This window comes from Colletotrichum jinshuiense, chromosome 7 (assembly GCF_051148585.1).
Source record: "Colletotrichum jinshuiense chromosome 7, complete sequence".
NCBI classification, from domain to species: Eukaryota; Fungi; Ascomycota; class Sordariomycetes; order Glomerellales; family Glomerellaceae; genus Colletotrichum; species Colletotrichum jinshuiense.
Window position 1 is genome coordinate 3,030,700 of NC_139314.1, and position 17,101 is coordinate 3,047,800.

Consider the following 17,101-nt stretch of genomic DNA (forward strand, 5'->3'; position numbering starts at 1 on the left):
CCAAGATCTCTCTCCCGTCCAGCTACGTAAGGTCCTCAGGTGGAAAGAGGGTACCTCGCTGTGCGTACCTGCCACCTCTGCCAGAATTACCTGCCCCATCGTCACCCTCACGCACATGCTACAAAAGGTCAGCTCCGCCCAGTTTACCTACAATTCTCCTACAAATCACTGCAACCAAACACCAAATTCCCATTCAACAAAAACCAGAACACCGTCGGGCCAGTCAATTTGGGCTTCCGAGTGTTTTCACCACCACGCACAGCATATCTCCCTATTTGACGGAGATCACACGACCATTCTCGACGAGCTATATCGAAAGCTGAAGCTTTCCCCGCACCGTCCAAGATGACTCTCTACTACACTCTTGTACGTCTCTCGCGCTCGATTCGCACTCTCGTCCCTTCGAGACTAGAATGCAAACCTTCCTGGACGATGGCAATGCTGACTTCCTTCGCCATAGGTGTTTGTGCTGCTCATGGCAGAGATGGGCCTATTCATGCTCCTGATCGTTCCCCTTCCCTTCACCATCAAGAGGAAGTTGTTTACGTATGTCTTTCCCCTCTTGTGCTTTTCCCCTTCCGAATCATCAATCGAATGTTAACGTGGTCTCGTCTCGCAGCTTCATCTCCGAAAGCCCAATAGTAGCCAAAGTCCAGTATTGGATGAAGATCACTTTCGTCTTCATCCTCATCCTCTTCATCGACAGTGTCAACCGCGTATACCGCGTCCAGGTTGAGCTCGCCCTCGCCACCGAGAAGCAGAACAGCGGGTACGTCCTCCCCCCCCTGCACTCCCTTGATCCACAAACCGAACCCCTTTCAACGATATCTACAAGGTGTGTGCAATACTAATATTGAGGTTTTACAGCGCCGCCGTCATGGGCCACGAGCGCCTTGAGGTCCAGGCCCGCAAGTTCTACTCCCAGCGCAACATGTACCTCTGCGGCTTCACCCTCTTCCTGTCCCTGATCCTGAACCGCACCTACGTTATGATCCTCGAGGTGATGCGTCTGGAGGACAAGGTCCGCGGCTACGAGGGCACCAAGGGCAGCGCTAAGGAGAGCGAGAAGCTCGCTGTGGCCGGTAACGCCGGTGAGATTGCCAAGCTCCGCAAGGAGCTTGAGAAGAAGGATCGTGATATTGAAACACTGAAGAAGCAGAGCGCCGGTCTGCACAAGAGCTACGACGAGCTCTCGGATCAGTACTCCCAGACGCAGCCCAAGGGTGACAAGAAGGCGCAGTAAAAACGGAATCGGTCATTCGACTCGGCAACCTGAACAAAGAAGAAAACTCCAAAACGAAGGCAAAGTAGATAAGGGGAAGCGGGCTATCTAAAAGTGCAGACCGAGGGCCTGTATGAATGAAACAGGCGTAGTAAGCCTAGGTGGTGTTGAGCTATAGTTGTAATCAAGCTCCTGCTTTTGGCGCAAATATGTTTCGATTTGGTTGCATGCCCTCGTGCCATATGATTATTATGATTAATCGTCAACGTTTCCGGCATCAGGATTGCAGAAGCTAGCTTAGGCGCCAGTTCTCTCACCCAATGACTTCCAGGTAAGTAGGAGCTAGAACAATTTGTGCCGTTCCATTCCCACGACAACCAATATCACGATTCTATGGCGGGTTCAGGACCGGGAAAGTGTCCTTTTGTTGGTTCGGCGACGTCGTGATCGATGTTCATTGACTCTAAGCACACAAAGAGGACGAAGAAAACCATCATCCCAGAGCAGTCAGATGCTCGAAGCTTCACGACACGACAATACCAGACTCGGCAGTTATTTGAAAACCGTGCAGCTTGCGTGATCTTTTAGCACCAATAATCTCAAGCTCATCTTCCTCATGCGTAGTTTACCTGGTGTGAATCTTCTTTTGCCTATTTCCCACTCAAACCCTCGACGCCCAATCCCAAACCTCCAACCCAACACCTCCGACAACCAGCTTCCCATTTCCAATAACCTCGACGTCTCCGGCGTCCGCAACGCCGCTATACTCGTCCGCCAACAGCGTCACCTCCTCAACACCCTCGCGCCATCCGAGCCGCCACATCTTGACTCTCTGGTCGTTACTCGCCGTCACGAAGACCAGCTGTCCGCCGCCTGTCTCTTTGAGCGCTGCAAGCCCGTTGATGGCGGCCGCGTGTGCCTTTCTTACGCCCGCCCTCGCCAACGGCACGAAACCACCGTCCGTGGATGCTCCGAGCGTCGTGATGCCCAGCGCGTTGTCGTCACCTCCAGTGAGGACCACAACGCGGTCTGGCGACGAAAGGCGGTGCAGGTCGAGTGCCTTGATGCTGCTCTGGTGAATCCGCGCTGTGTGCTGGAGGACGTAGTCACTCCCCGAGGATCGCCAGACGGCGAGGTGCCCGTCCGTCGCGGTCGTGATAATATCGAATACACCTTGCTCGGAGATGCGGAGGTGGCGGGTCTGCGTCAGACACGCCCCAGTATACTGCCCCTTGAACATCAGCTCGAAACCCTGCTCGGGCGTGTACCGGTACGTCTTGACGGCCGAGTTCGAAAACGCCATCGTGATAGCAACGGCGTTCCCTCCCAGGCCCTCGACGTCGAAGCTCGTGACCCGCAGATCCCCGTCCGCGCTCCGATCCGCAAACACCGCCTCGCGCATCAGCCCCAGCCCCGCGTCGCCGAGATCCCGCGCCCGCCAGACCATAAATTCCTCGTTGCCGCTGCAGCTGAAGAGCAGGTCCTCGCCGAGCCACTTGAGGGATTGCAGTCCCGCGGTGTGGACCTTGACGACCTTGACGCAGCGCAGTTGCCCCCTTCTTTCGGGGGCTGTGGAGGTGGCGTGCGGTGGTTGCTGATATTCCCAGATCCGTATCGCCGTATCCTCGGCGCCCGTAGCGATGTAGCGACGCCCAGAGTACGCAATGGCGCGAGTCTCGCGCCCGTGGGTGCCGCGCTTGAGGGTGCGGTGATGGACGACAGCGGTGGAAGGGTCGGGCTGGGTGTACACACCCAGAGTGGCGGCCTTGTTGAAGACGAAGCGTATTCTATGGTGTCCACTGCTGTTTTCGCTGCCACCTTGGGTGGTGTAAGCGAAGGCGCGATGGGCGCCGCCGCAGTCGACGCGGACGACCTCCTCGTGCCGCGTCTCGTTCCAGACGATGAAGTTCTTGCTGCGGAAGCCGCAGAGAATCAAGTCGGAGCCGGCGAGCCAGGCGTCTTCGAGGTTGGAGACTGCGGCCGGGGCGGTCTCATGACGCAGCTGGAGGGGTGTTGGGGAGGATGGGGAGAGTTCGTAGATGCGGTAGTTTCCGTCTTTGCTTGTTGTAATGATGTGGGAGGCTTCTGATGAATGAGATGAGTTTGGGAAGGGGTGGATGGCGGTTATTGAATCGGTAGAGCGACGCTCCGGGGCCGGGAGCAGCGTGAGGTGGGCCTCGGCGCGGCGGAGGACGGACATGTAGCCGTGTCGAGAGCCGAGGATCAGGACGTCGTCGACAAGACAGGCCGCGGTGACAACGAACCTGCTGTCTAGATGGGGGACGGGGACCATGGACGTTATCGTGGCAGTGTCCAGATCAAGGGTCAGAATCTGCATGGCCTCCTCGCCCCCCAGAATTGTAACGAGGAACTCTAGCCTGGATGGCCGGCTGGCCTCCCCCGATGCATCGTCGCCGAGTGCTGAGGAGTTGCCGAGGCAAAAGATGTCGGCAACCTTACCGGGCACCGTGCCGACCTCTTGGATCGTGGAGTCCCTGAAGAGGAGAATCTTCTTGTTCGCCGTGCCCAGGAGCGCCAGGCCTGGTGCCGGGCTCTTCAACGTCGTGCAGAGCCTCAGCGAGGTCAGCGTAGCAAAATTTGTTTCAATTTGAGACCATGCCAGCTCCTGCCCGAACGAGCCGGCTAGGAGACGGCCGGTGGTGCTGGTCGCGAGCAGAGTGTCTTCGGAGATGAAGGCGAGCCGGTGGAACGCCTCCTTCGTCTCCAACGGGACCGCAGAGTCGGGGTGTCGGGCTGGCAGCTTGCCAACTACGTCCCGCATCACCAACGTGAGAAGTTCGCTCGGCAAGTCCTGCATCTTGGACACGGCCCCAGTAGACGCGCATGAGCGGTCCGAAAGAAGATTGATATTACTATCGGCGCCGCCCGTGGCGACCAGCACCTCTCCGTCGGCCACCTGCGCGAGGGCGGTGGCCCAGATATGCTTGCCGTCGTGGCGGGCGTATGTCTCCCTGTGCATGATCTTAGCAGCGACCTGGATATCATCCTCGCCCGCGGCGGCCAGAGACTTCTGCCGCCACTGCTCCACGTCAACCTCCAGCGACCAGGTCTGCAGCGTCGAGTCCTCGCCAAACGAGTAGACGGTAGCCGGAGAGCCCCGGGCCAGCTCGTCAAGCGACTGCGGGAACCTAACGTGCCAGATGCGCGAGATGTGGCCCATGGACATGGTCAGGGGTGCGCTAGACGCGACTTGCGTCGTCGTGAGGTCCGCTGCAGCGGCAGCGGCTGTACCGCCGAAGCCCGTCTCTCTCGCGTCACCAATCGCATCATACTGCAAGCGCGGGGACTCGGGCCTCTCGGTAATGTCCCAGATCCGAATCGTTCTGTCGTCGCTACAGCTGGCGAGCAGCCTTGCCTTTTTTCCTTGGCCGCCGCCAAGGTCAATCTCGGGCGAGATGTCCACGCCAAAGATGGAGCCTTCGTGGCCTGTAAAGACAAAGAGAACCTCGCACAGCGGCTTCTTGTCCTCTCCTGCCTCCGCCGCGACGTCGGAGAAGTGGCACTTCCAGACAAGGATTTCGCCAAAGACTGTGCCTCCGGCCACTAGCACAGAGGTCTTGGATATCCACGTCAAGTTAGCCGAGTACAGGATCGGCCTCGAGGGCGAAGCGATGCGCCCAAACTCGAGCGTCCTCCCGTCGTCCCCAATCCAAAACTCGAGAAGCTCGTTGTGCGCCGTAACCAGCACGCCGCGGTCCTGTTCCTCGGGAGACATGGCGCCGTCGTAGATCCAGTCCGGCGCCTTGGCCTCTACGACTCCCAGCTGCGCGGGGACGTCTCCCTCGATTCCATTGCTATCGAGAAGCTCCTCGATGACACTGGCAGGGAACACCGTCACCGCCTGGTTCCCCCAGACCAGCACGCGGCGCTGGCCGCCTTCTCCGCCCCCAACGTGGATGCCATGGATGGGCTGGGCGCGGAAGATGTTGAGCTGGCAGCGCAGCCGGCCCTCGTCATCGTAGACCTTCAGCCCCGTGTCCTCCCCTGCGAGGAGATACGTCTCACGGTCCCTGGCGTTGAAGAAGCTGAGGCCGGTGACGGGGGTGAGATGATGGTCCCGCTGTAGGGGCCCAGCTACGGATCGCTGTTTTTAGTCCATCAGTCAGCTAGATCATTTCGTTTTTGTTCGCAAAAGCGCGAATCCTATTTTTTGAGGTTCAAGGGTGCTTCGATGACTAACTGCATGGTGATGGTTCATGAGGAGAGCGGCAGCCGAGGAAGGCCTGCCCAAGTCAGGTATATCTGACTTTAGAATCTCACCAGAGGGGTTGTCCTAGTCCCGGGTTGAGAGAGTGTGTTTCTTGTGTAAAGGTTGCCTAAACTCCCAGGATCATGATGCTAGTCTTTGCGGCTGAGCTGGTGTAGAAGGGCATCCTCCGTCAGCACAGGGTGTATGCGGTGGATCGAGTCAACCCTCTGCCACTTGGTGGAGTTTTTTTTTTGGTGCGTTTGCGAGAAATTTTGAGGCAATCCTTCGACAGTGCCAATAGGGTCAAGAATGCACGTTGTTTGAACCTGCACACCACGAGATGGCTGTCACGATCCCGCCACCCTTCATGGAGAAGCTGTCACATGAAACGCACATATTCCACAAACACGTTGCAACAAGTGTGTTAAAAAACTCTAGTATGTTTTTGGTTGTTGTAATAATAAGAACATTGGGAAGTCTATAGACATAGAGTCTGGTAGGGTATCTCCAATCCCCCATAATCCCCCATAATCCAGCATTGTCATCGTCCTCATCCCCTGACGATCGTATTCCCTACAAAAACTAAACATTCGTATCCACCTCGGTGCGTGCCGTTCGTTCTCATGATAGTGAGCCGTTACCCAACGCCAACAATGCTGAAATCAAACTGTTTGCCAAATCACTGTGCTTCCTCGTAAAGACATTACCACACCTCAGTAAGTCCTAGAACTTAAGAGCGGTGGGAGTAAGGCTCGTAGGCCATGTCACCACGGGCGCCACTAGCGTAGCGGGGAGCACCGTACTGGGTAGCCTGCTGCTGCTTGTAAATGCCGTTCTCCTCCTGGATGGGCTGGTAGGTGCCGGTCTGGGGCAGAAGCTTCTCGCCGTCACTCTGGCGCTTGCGGTCCTTGCGGGTGTGGTTGGGAGCGCAGCAGCAGATGGTGAACATCCAGAAGAAGCCGGCGCCGAGGGCCAGAGCAGCGGAGATCCAGACAAGGGCGAGGAAGCTGTTGTTGAAACCGGCCGAGACACCGTAAAACTTGGCAGTGCCCTCAACAGCGCCGACAACGATGACAGACATTGCGGTGGAGAGAGCAGCGGAAGCGCAGACGGCCAGAGAGGCGACAGAGGCGACGAGGAAAGTGACGCACGACATGACGCGAGTGCAGTTAGCGAAGATGCCGAAGACGACCTCGAGACCAAGGGCAATGAAGGCGATGATGTAGGCGACTTGGGTCCACTTGGTGGCGGTCTTGAAGGCGGAGAGAGCAGTGGTAACCTCATCGGGGAGCTCGATCTTGCGGCCGGCAACGGAGCCAATGGTCTCGAGGGTGGTGGTGTTCAGATAGTCGGAAGCCCAGTCAAACTTGGCCTTGGTGCAGGTCTTGTCACCGTTGGTGTCGGTTGTGCAGTAGCCCCAGAGGGTAATGTCGTAGAGGTTGTCGAGACCGAGGTCAGCGGCGGTGATGTTGCTCGTCTGGGTGTCCTCGGTAGCGGCCTTAGAGATGGCATTGTCGCCATCGGCGGTGAGCAGAGCGCGATCATGGTAGTTGCCGAAGTTGATGGGCTTCGCGTCTCTTGTCACTATACTCGATACCGAGGCAGGACTAATCTCCAAGTCCGTGAGGTTGACGCGGAACATGTACAAGTCCTTGTTGGAAACACCGCCGAGAGCGGCAATCAACAGGAAGATGAGAGAGCCGACGGAGAGGATGAATGGCAGAGCCACGCAGATAACCCGGCCGACGCCCATTTTGTCTGTGTGATATTTATCTGTGGTTTGATGGAAAAGCGAGGTCGTCGAGACAAGTGCGACTGTCAGTCTACAAGCCGGATTCGGTAGGTGGGTCGGTGTCTTTCTTCAACGAGAGTGGTCTAGGTAGGAAAGAAACAGTTGTTGGTAGTGGTGGAGATGGGTGAGAAGAGTTGGCGAGGGAAAAGGGAAGTAAGTAGACCCTTTGAGGTTAGGTAGGTTAGAGGCAAACGGATGTGAGTGATGAGTGTGAGAAGCAAGAGGCTGACAACAGATGGACGAGTGCTGATGTTTATAAAAAACAAGAGTGAGAAGTGCCCTTACGTACCGGGTGCGGATACATGCAGCATGGCAGAAGGCGCAGGGCAGGTTGGGAGGGAACATGGGGAGGGACGCGGACGTGGCGCAGTACCGAGTACACAGCAACATAATTTGGTGGAGATGGGACGGACTGATGCGCAGCGCACCATGCAAGCTCTGGTCTGGCACAGCACAGCTTCAACCACACACACTGAGGTGAAGGAGCTCAGCCTGTGGCACTATGTAAAGTGGCACCGGGGTGATCAGGGTGCTCCGTACGGTACTCGGTACCTCCACTTGCCTCCCGTCACCTAACAGCTCTTGGGCTGCTGTTGGCTGGTTTGGGTGTGTCTCTGGCGGCCGAGAGCTGACGGGCTGCAACGCGCCTCCACACAAATAGCGGCCACGACTCAGCCCCCGGCCCTGCCAGGAACACCCATGACCTTTGGGGAATCCCTCGCCCGAGCAACGGTGTCGGCGCCGTGCTCCCTCCACCTTGTTCCTGCCTTGTGTGGTGATTTCCTCCCACATGCCGTGCGAGAGCACTGTACCAGACGCGGCCCTCGAATCATCATCCATGTCCGCAGATATCCGCAAGGCATTCGAGGTGCCGTCTTGGCTTTAAGCATGGAGATGACCGATGGGATACACTATACTCGGTATGTTGGTTTGTGTACAGATGGCGGCAGCTCAGGCAGCAAAGACGGGAGAGCATGGGGGAGGGCCGGCCTGGGTAGGTACCGTAGCGTAGAGAGAGCTGGCAGGCCCCGACAGGGATGTCATCCATAGGGCAGACACCACCGGTGACGCCAACCAAAGGTACACTTTGGCTGTGCTGCCTGCGCACGGGTACTTTCTGACACTGGCGTCAAACTTTGCCATCCAGCTTCCAAGCCCCGACCGACATTTCGTCTTTTTCTCTCTGCCTCTGCAGAGACCGACTGCTTCTCGAATACGGATACAGACGAACGAATGCGCCCCTCATCATATCCGGATGGGTTGTCGCTGGCGTGGTGGACGCGGGGGTGGATGGTATTGAGCAGGAAGCCCATCCAATTTTACCTACAGCAAAGTTGCCGCAGATTGACTAGGACGAAGGCTGGGCCAAGAAAAACACCAAGAGCTGAATATACTAGTGCCCTGGCATTCGACCGACCCGTCGCAGTCAAGTCACGGCGTCCCCAACATATTGCAAGACCTAGACTAGGCCGTAAAGGGAGAGTGTGCTGTCTGTGATTATTTCCGAGAGGCTTTGTCGTCTTGGCTTGGGACGTCTCCTCCGCCTCCTTGCCTCTTCATGCCATCGTACGCGTCCTGCTCTTTGAGTCGGCCATTCGCCCTTGAACTGGACCGCTCGGACTTTGGGAACTTCAGCAGTTCAGATGGACGGGCACATAGCACCGTGCACTGTGTACGAACGACTTCTGAGAACCACGAGCTGCTAGGCCCTCAATTCCTCCAAGTTCGTAATAGCCATCTATCGGCGGCTCTTCTCTTCTTGCGCTACCATTACCATTAGCAGGCTTGGCTGTCAATCACCGCTCATTGGGCAGCCGATCGGTGGTCTGTTGCTCAGTAACTACGGCACCCCAGAGACACCTCGCCTGCTCGAAAAGTCGCGTCGACATCAAGATTTGCCTTGATCGGCATCGTCTCGCTGTCTGACACGTCCAAGCTGCGAGTCGGTCTCCATACGTCCACGCAATTAAAGTGGTCCTGGGGGTCGTCATCCTGCGGAGGCTCAGCTCTTTTCCTCTTTTTTTTCCCCCCTTCCTCTGTAGAGAACACGCCGCACCAAAAAGCGCTAGTATCTTGCAACGTGCAGCACTTGGCACCGGGTTTTCTATCACCCACGTTCCGAGGCTATCGTGCCTACCTTGCCATCTCTCTCGGGTTGGCTTGTGTCAAAAGTTGTCAGTGTGTTAAGGTGCTCAGCCCCACGGGTACGTTTGGTCGCAGCCGGTTATCGGGTGCTGGGGTGGTAATCATGGTGGCTGACCATGTTCGGGCTCGCCAGATCGCCCACTCATCAGGCCCGCTCCCCCCCGCCTCCAAAAATCTGCCCTGACCAAATTCCCACTAGCAAACCCGATGAGCCTTGAGGCGGAACCCTCTAAATTTAGAAATCAACTTGTTCAACCTGCCAATCACGGGAGCCACGCCATCTATGGGGCAGAACACCAATTCCCGACCCTCGGCGACGAACCACCACGCAGGGCTCAGTTCGATATGGGGCCATCCCGAGGCCTTCAGTTTTTTAAGGTTGCCGAGCCTCTCGAACAAGCGACCTTGGAATCATCGTCATTGGCTAACCTGTTGTTTGATGCGTGACGAAGCCATCACCGCCACCACGGTTGAGCTCAAAGTCCAGGTCGGGGCTGGCCCGCTAGCTCCCGTCCAGCCTCGGCGAGGTAAACGACCCAGCAGCTTATCGGTGGCATCTGGCAGGGCTTCAATATCGAAAGAGGGGCATTGACAGTTGATAACCCATATCTAGGGTCCGGTGACGTTGCAGCCTCCCCCCGCCATGACTTCAAGCTTGATTTGGCTGTTATCACACTGCATTCGCCTTTGTTGCGAACACCATCGTGGCTCCGTCTGCCAAGCTCGTCGTTTGCAGGGCAGCGTGGAGCCGACCAGGCTCACTTTTGGCCCATGGGTTTGCAGAGAGACGAACCGGGCTCTAACAGCTTCGAGACGCTTTGGTTCGTCGCATTGCCTGGCTCGTCGACATAAAAGTCAACCACGGGAGTTCGTTGACTTTCTTGGCAATGGCATATCGGCACTTGAGCTATTTGCGTCCCGTGTTTTGTAAAGCCCTCGTCCTATTGCATCCGTTGGCGTTTTGTTTACTTCCTTAATTGGGGGCACTCGGACGACAAACGAGCAGGTTTCGACCTTGGCTGCAACGCTGTTTGTCAAGGACCGTCACCAAATGCCTCGGAGACGGCACTTCTCTAGGCGGCCAAGCCGTCAAACATTCTGGTTGTTCCGGCTCACTCACATCACGCCATGACAGCTGCAAAAATCTCAACTGGAAAGTGAACTCGAATCGGCCCCCGTTTCAGCGGCAAAACCGAAATTTGAGAGTGACCCCTCAATCATGGATGGACAGGGGAGGCCTGCAATAGCGGCACACGGGTATAGTGCAGCCACGCAACCTTCTTTTGCCGACTTCCATCCTTTCCAAGAAGACATGGTCCGAGTCCTTGCTGGTGGGGCTCAGATCAGTGCTCCCGAGGCGGCGAAGCCGGGTGACACGCGGTACACGGCGGCGGCATTACAAAATATCTGCCCATCCGCATCATCTTGCTCTTGCCCGCCGGCTCATGGTGTGGTTCTCGGAATGCCGACTCTGGGCTAGACGAGGTCAACCCCGGCATGCGGCGTACATCGGGCTTAGTCAGAGAGACTGTCATTGGGAGTCATGCCGACAAGCCCGTCTGGCTGGCTGTATGCGCCGGATTGCATCGCATCTGTGACCTGAAGGCTGCTGCAGTCCCATGGCAGCCAACAGAACTTGTGCAGCTGTCCATTCCGGGCTGTTTGGCCCCGGCAACGGTGAAGCATCCCCTCCTCCCCTCTTTTGAGGCCCTCGACTGTCGCTCGGTAGCTGCAGCACATGCACACGTGGACGGGGGGAGCGCAACGCACCAAAGGAATGTACGAGGTGTTCGCGACAGGGCGTATGTACCTGATATGGCAGTCGATGTTTGATACAAAGCCACGACGGTGTAAGTCAGGCGACGTTGCGGGGCTGTCGCGGCAGGTCTTACCAGTGTTCAGCATCTACGGGTGGTGTGGACGAAAATCCGCAGAGAGGTCGCAGGAGGGGAGGGCGTCGCGGCGACGTGGAGCCAAAGATCTGATGCCGTACCCATCTCATCTCATCACACCTCACCCCCCCCTCACTCGTCCAGGACTTCAGTTCATAGCTGTTTGTGGCCTTTGCCTTGTGGGGTGGGGGCAGCCGGCGCATATGGCACCGCTGCACTGGAGCCGGATGCAGATGGGGTTTGGGGTTTGGGGGACGGAGAAGGAAACGCGTAGGGTAATTCGACGACGGATTTAAGTGGTGATAGGCGACACTATCAAACAGAATTCCATGTACAAGTGTGTGTGTGTGTGTGTGGGCTTGCGGATCTCTCGGGTAGTGTCATCACGGAGGTTAGAGCCGACTGTCAACAAACCCCGCGGAAGTAGGAACAAGCAAGCGCTTTTTCTTCACCTGATTATGATTCCTTCCGGACCTTCAGGGCCCTCCATCGTTGGCTACTCTGCGCCAGGCCTTGAAGTACCTCACTCCTGTGTTTGCAACCCCTCTCTCCTCCCTTCTCCGCCCGCTGCCTCCCACGCCCAAACTCGATGCGCATGTCGTGACCGGGAATTTCCCAGCAGTGCCATGGTCCTTGCAATGCCATCAGGTGGCCACGAGTCGACCAGTCCCAACTACATGATGCAAGTGCAAAGGCCGGCGGTTCTCACGACCAGAAAACCCTCACACTAAAAACGGTAGACAGGAACTACTCGACGCCAAGTGTCGTCACTGGGGAGCCTCGAATCCATTCCTGGCCCAATGGATGCGGGACTGTGGAGGAAGAGGGGATGGGTGGCAAGAGGAAACAAGTTCCTCCAGGGCAAAAATACTAGAGAAAGGTACTTCTTTCCACCTGTGCTCCTCCGCGGGGCAGGTTGGTGTGTCCAGTGCAAGCGGTGCAGCACGGCGGAGGAGGCCTAGGCCTAGGCCCGGGCCCAGCAATAGGCGGTGGCTGTTCTTCTCCCAAGCAGCACGAACTGTGTCAGTCACTACTGCGCTGCAGTGCATGTTGGGGCCTGCCTGCCTTCCGATGTGAATGGAACGAGCTAATCTTCTTGCATTGCACTGCGTTGTTCCCCGTGCTGTGCTGAGCTGCACCGCATCTGATCTCATTGGCCTCAATATTAGATACTGCTTCCGATGCGGGTCTGGTGAACATGGGAATGAAGTGGCCGTGACAGGAGGCACCCTGGCCGTCAACTGCAGCCTCAGCATATGCATCACGCCGCACACAGAGGGTTGACATCCTCACCTCTTGTCCGGGTTCGTCTTTCTCTTCTCTTCTCTTCCTACAACAAACACTACCTGGGTTTTGGTAGCATTCCTTCTTCCACACTCTGTGGTTTTCGACGTCCAATCTAGTCTACCAGCTTGCCAAGTTCTATTCACGCGCCTGCACATCTCTTGTCTCCTTCTCAACCCTGTCCACCAAGAATCTTTCATCGTCCAACGTTAACACAGGGGTCAAGCACCAAGGGCATCGTCCAAGCAAGCACCACCTCTGCACTTTGCCAACTTCCTTCGGGCGTCTGGCCATTGTCAACCACCCAGTTACACAACGATCCACAGCCACCTCTTCCCGCTCAAGGTTACCACAGATAAGCACATGAGCCGTATTAAAATTTGCTTGGGCCAATATATCCCATCCATTCTCCTTGGGCTTCCTGTAAGGTACCTCCCTACTGCGCAAGGCGAGACAATTTGAGGCAAACAAGGTGGCTCGACAACAACCAGGGTCAAAAAGACAGCACAGACACTGCAAGACAAGCCTGTAGGCCCGGTCAGCCCAGCCCAGTGGACCAGCACGAGTTTCAGGCGCCGTCGACAGGGAAAACAGCGATAACAAATAGCGAGACAGCACCGCTCCTCCGTGAGACCATTTACCCCCTCCAAAGTATTCCAACTCCATCTTTGGACCCTTGGCAGCCCAGCCGCCAACCACGACCTTGGGACACAGACACAGACACCAGATTCCATTTGGGTTGGACTGGGACTGGACTTCCTCTTTGCAGAATCTGATCGGCCAACTTTGTCACCACCACCACCTCCCGCCACACACACACGCTCCCACACCCTGCGCCGTGCTCTACGCCTCGGCCAACCTTACTTTCCCCATTTGCCTTACCTTAGCAACAAAAGTCTCACTCGCCATCTGCTGCTGCTGCTCTTCTCTGCTCTGCTCTACCCGCTTTGCTTGCTAGCTATTCTCCATTCGTCCCTCCCCGCATTCCATTGACTTGCGTCCTGCCTTTCCGCAGAGGCATCTACCCACCCATCGAGGTACGGAGCCAAACCTAATATCCGCTTATCCCATGCCTGTCGCCTAAGCACCCATCCTGCATTCGTCCCTCCTACTCCTACTCCTACTCTTACTCCTCATCAGCGGCAACTCGGCTCTTTCTTTCGCCTTATCTCCTGCACACGCGATCCGAACGAGGCTGACCAGAATTCTTACACCACACAGTCTTGGGCGAATGCCTCAATAGCTCATTCCATCCGCGCCGCCGACTTGTACCCATTTTCTATCGCTTGCCCCAACAACCGCCCGCGAGCCACGTATACGTCACTCGCCCACTTCCTCGCTTACCGGCGACCCTTTTCTTCTCCAGCCATCGATCAAAGGCAATCGCCTTAACGCGCCCAAAACGGACAACTCAAGTGGACGCCGCTCTCCCTCCCGCATCCGCTTCCTGTCCATCCTCGATCGTTTATTCCATCCTCCCTAGGACCTGCATTGCAGCACAGCATCGTATTTTTATCCCGACCCCCTGCCAGACTCGGCTGTTGCGGCGAGACGTGTAGGCCAGCCATACATCAGACGAAGACGAGGCCAGCACACGCGCACACCCGACAGACAACAGCTCCGACCGCCGTTCCCTTTGCATCGGCAGCAGAGCTACATTATGGGAAACCAGCCATCCAAAGAAGGCGGCCATGCATCTGGCAAGGGCGCCGGCGGTGACCGCACCGCCGAAGATCTCAAGTCATACCCTTCATTTGGCAGATCCGACACCAAAGACTCGTCGCGCTCATTCAAGGCTCTTCGATCCAAGATCCCCGGAGCGAGCAAGACCGACAGCCCGAGAAACTCAGTCATCACCTCTCCTACAGACGAAAAGTCCGACGCCGCTTCGGTCAAGTCGGGGAAAAGCGCGAAGTCCAGTGCCTCGCGAGGCCGCAATGACTCCGCCACGTCGCCCCTATCGCCTGACGGCGATACCGAATCCCCGCTCGATGACTCCCAGCCGCCGCCGTCCCCGACCCAATCCAGCACCATCAAGAGCGGGCACCACGATGTGAGCGCCGCACAAGCCTCGGGCGAGGTCGATCACGTCTCAGACCAGCCTCCATCTGCTGGAGGTAGTTTGAATACCCACATGCAGCTCCCGGGCAAGTCGATTTTGGCCAAGGGCGGCGACGGTGCTGCCACGCCGGTTGCGAAGACTGTGTCGACAAACTCCGGCGACAGACAAGAGGGAGGCGTTGCCATGAGCGAGATCAAGGACATCGACCTCGACGACTTCATCAAGCGGCTCCTCGATGCAGGCTACGCCGGCAAGGTTACGAAGAGCGTGTGCCTGAAGAATGCCGAGATTGTGGCCATCTGCCAACGAGCCCGTGAAGTTCTTCTCTCCCAGCCGGCTCTCTTGGAACTCGACGCCCCAGTCAAGATTGTGGGTGATGTTCACGGGCAGTACACGGACCTGATTCGCATGTTCGAAATGTGCGGCTTCCCGCCCTCGTCCAACTACCTGTTCCTGGGCGATTACGTTGATCGGGGCAAGCAGTCTCTCGAGACAATCCTTTTGCTACTTTGCTACAAGCTCAAATTCCCCGAGAACTTCTTCTTGCTGAGAGGCAATCACGAGTGTGCTAACGTCACCAGAGTCTACGGGTTCTATGATGAATGCAAGCGCCGCTGTAATGTCAAGATCTGGAAGACGTTCATCGACTGTTTCAACACTCTGCCCATTGCTGCTGTTGTCGCTGGCAAGATTTTCTGTGTCCACGGTGGATTGTCTCCGGCCCTGAGCCACATGGATGACATCCGCAACATTGCTCGGCCCACCGATGTCCCCGACTACGGGCTTCTAAACGATTTGCTGTGGTCTGATCCTGCCGATATGGAACAAGATTGGGAGGCCAACGAGAGAGGCGTGAGCTATTGTTTCGGCAAGAGGGTAATTCTCGATTTCCTTGCGACCCACGATTTCGACTTGATTTGCCGAGCGCATATGGTGGTTGAGGACGGGTACGAATTCTTCAACGATAGGGTCCTTGTAACAGTTTTCAGCGCCCCCAACGTAAGTACTACCCGACCTACTTGCGGTGGTCTCTGCTAACACGTGATATCAGTACTGTGGCGAGTTCGACAACTGGGGCGCCGTCATGTCCGTCTCCAATGAGTTGCTCTGCAGCTTCGAGCTGCTTAAGCCGCTGGACTCGAGTGCGCTAAAGAGCCACATCAAGAAGGGCAGGAGCAAGAGACAAAGCATGCTAAACAGTCCGGTAAGTAGCTCCGGCATGGGCATCTGATATTCCAGAAAGCAGACGAAAGACTAATGGTTTGCATAGCCTGCACATGTCGAGCCGCGAAGCGTTTGATGAGGAGGCCGTGCTGGGGAGAAGAGGGACAGCAAAATTATCTCCATTCATTGATGGATTATCACGAATTACAATTAGTCGGGCAACCGTGCGGAAGGTTCAGTCCAGGGCTCTTGGGGCGGGCCAATACGACTCCGGCGCCATCGCGAATACCCTCGGCAGGTGGAACTCCCCGAAGGACACGGGCGCCAACTCGAGTCTGGTTACCACGGACGATGCTTGCAAAAGGCGTAAAAGCCGAGTCGAGTGATGGCCAGGTTGGGATACTTGGCAGGGTCAAACTCCAGCAGGTGCAGTTCGTTATTCTAGGTCTCGGCATGGCTTGGACAAAAGCGTAATGCAGCTGGAGACCAGGTGGATTTCTTCGATATGGTGGGCATAAGCACCATGCTCTGGTGGAGAATGAAGGTGGCTCTTGGAACCGGCCTGTCTTGGACTGCTGCAACACCAGCTAGCGATACTGCGTACCTTCAGGCCATCTACGGACGTTCATGGATGAAGACATGGACCAGCGGGAAGGGTTATCGTCATTCAGTAGTAAGGTAGTTAGGTAGGGATACTGGGACTTGACTTTTTACATGCTCGGTTTCCCACTTGAGTGATGGCACCTTGAGATGACAATCCGATAAACCATTCCATTCGCCATGCTCGTTATACAATATTACAGGATATTTCATAGCAATGTTTAAAACCAAGGCAATCGCGCCTGCTGCCAACGCGCCTAATTCTGTGCGGCGAGACACCATGCGTGAGGCAGTTGCCCCTCCAGGAGGCAGCCCCACTTTCCGTACGTAGCTCAGCCTGTGACATCAACTTCTTTTTTTTCATGCCGCCGCGACCTCACGAAAGATTCACCGCGGTACAAGTGAATCGTCCCAGAGTTTGCCATTGCTGAAGAACCAGCAGCGAGACCCCGGGCAACTCATTGTTCTTGGACGAATTGACCTTACGAGTCTCATCCAAAGCACCTGCCTTTTACACTGCGGGTTGTACGCAGCGGCGAGCAAAGTTTTTTCCTTTGCTTTCCCTTCTCTTTCATCCTTGCAACAGTTCGGTTCCCTCTCGCCTTGTATTTTCCCTAGTCAACTTCACCTCGAACGCCACTGACCCTCTCACTTATTTTGTCATTCGCCCATCAAGGAAGACGTTTTCAAGTTTTAACTTATCTCATCAAGCATTTGGCACAAAGATTCT

General features: G+C 56.3%; 4 protein-coding genes across 4 annotated transcripts; 2 read left to right on the plus strand and 2 right to left on the minus strand.

The window, feature by feature from the left end:
* Window positions 1-345: 345 nt before the first annotated feature.
* Window positions 346-1,243, plus strand: EsH8_VII_000791 (B-cell receptor-associated protein 31-like-domain-containing protein; the record flags this gene model as incomplete). Its single annotated transcript, XM_083270924.1, has 4 exons — window positions 346-366; window positions 461-546; window positions 620-769; window positions 868-1,243. 4 exons carry the CDS (start codon window positions 346-348, stop codon window positions 1,241-1,243), a joined length of 633 nt encoding a protein of 210 aa, XP_083128481.1.
* A 640-nt stretch (window positions 1,244-1,883) lies between these two features.
* Window positions 1,884-5,441, minus strand: EsH8_VII_000792 (WD40-repeat-containing domain protein; the record flags this gene model as incomplete). The annotated part of the gene is made up of 2 exons (XM_083270925.1): window positions 1,884-5,327; window positions 5,424-5,441. The coding sequence occupies 2 exons, from the start codon at window positions 5,439-5,441 to the stop codon at window positions 1,884-1,886; spliced, it is 3,462 nt and encodes a 1,153-aa protein (XP_083128482.1).
* Window positions 5,442-6,162: 721 nt separating this feature from the next.
* EsH8_VII_000793 (SUR7/PalI family-domain-containing protein) lies at window positions 6,163-7,185 on the minus strand (the record flags this gene model as incomplete). Its single annotated transcript, XM_083270926.1, has 1 exon — window positions 6,163-7,185. The coding sequence occupies one exon, from the start codon at window positions 7,183-7,185 to the stop codon at window positions 6,163-6,165; it is 1,023 nt and encodes a 340-aa protein (XP_083128483.1).
* A 7,020-nt stretch (window positions 7,186-14,205) lies between these two features.
* Window positions 14,206-15,907, plus strand: EsH8_VII_000794 (Metallo-dependent phosphatase-like protein; the record flags this gene model as incomplete). Its single annotated transcript, XM_083270927.1, has 3 exons — window positions 14,206-15,606; window positions 15,659-15,811; window positions 15,878-15,907. The coding sequence occupies 3 exons, from the start codon at window positions 14,206-14,208 to the stop codon at window positions 15,905-15,907; spliced, it is 1,584 nt and encodes a 527-aa protein (XP_083128484.1).
* Window positions 15,908-17,101: the final 1,194 nt, after the last annotated feature.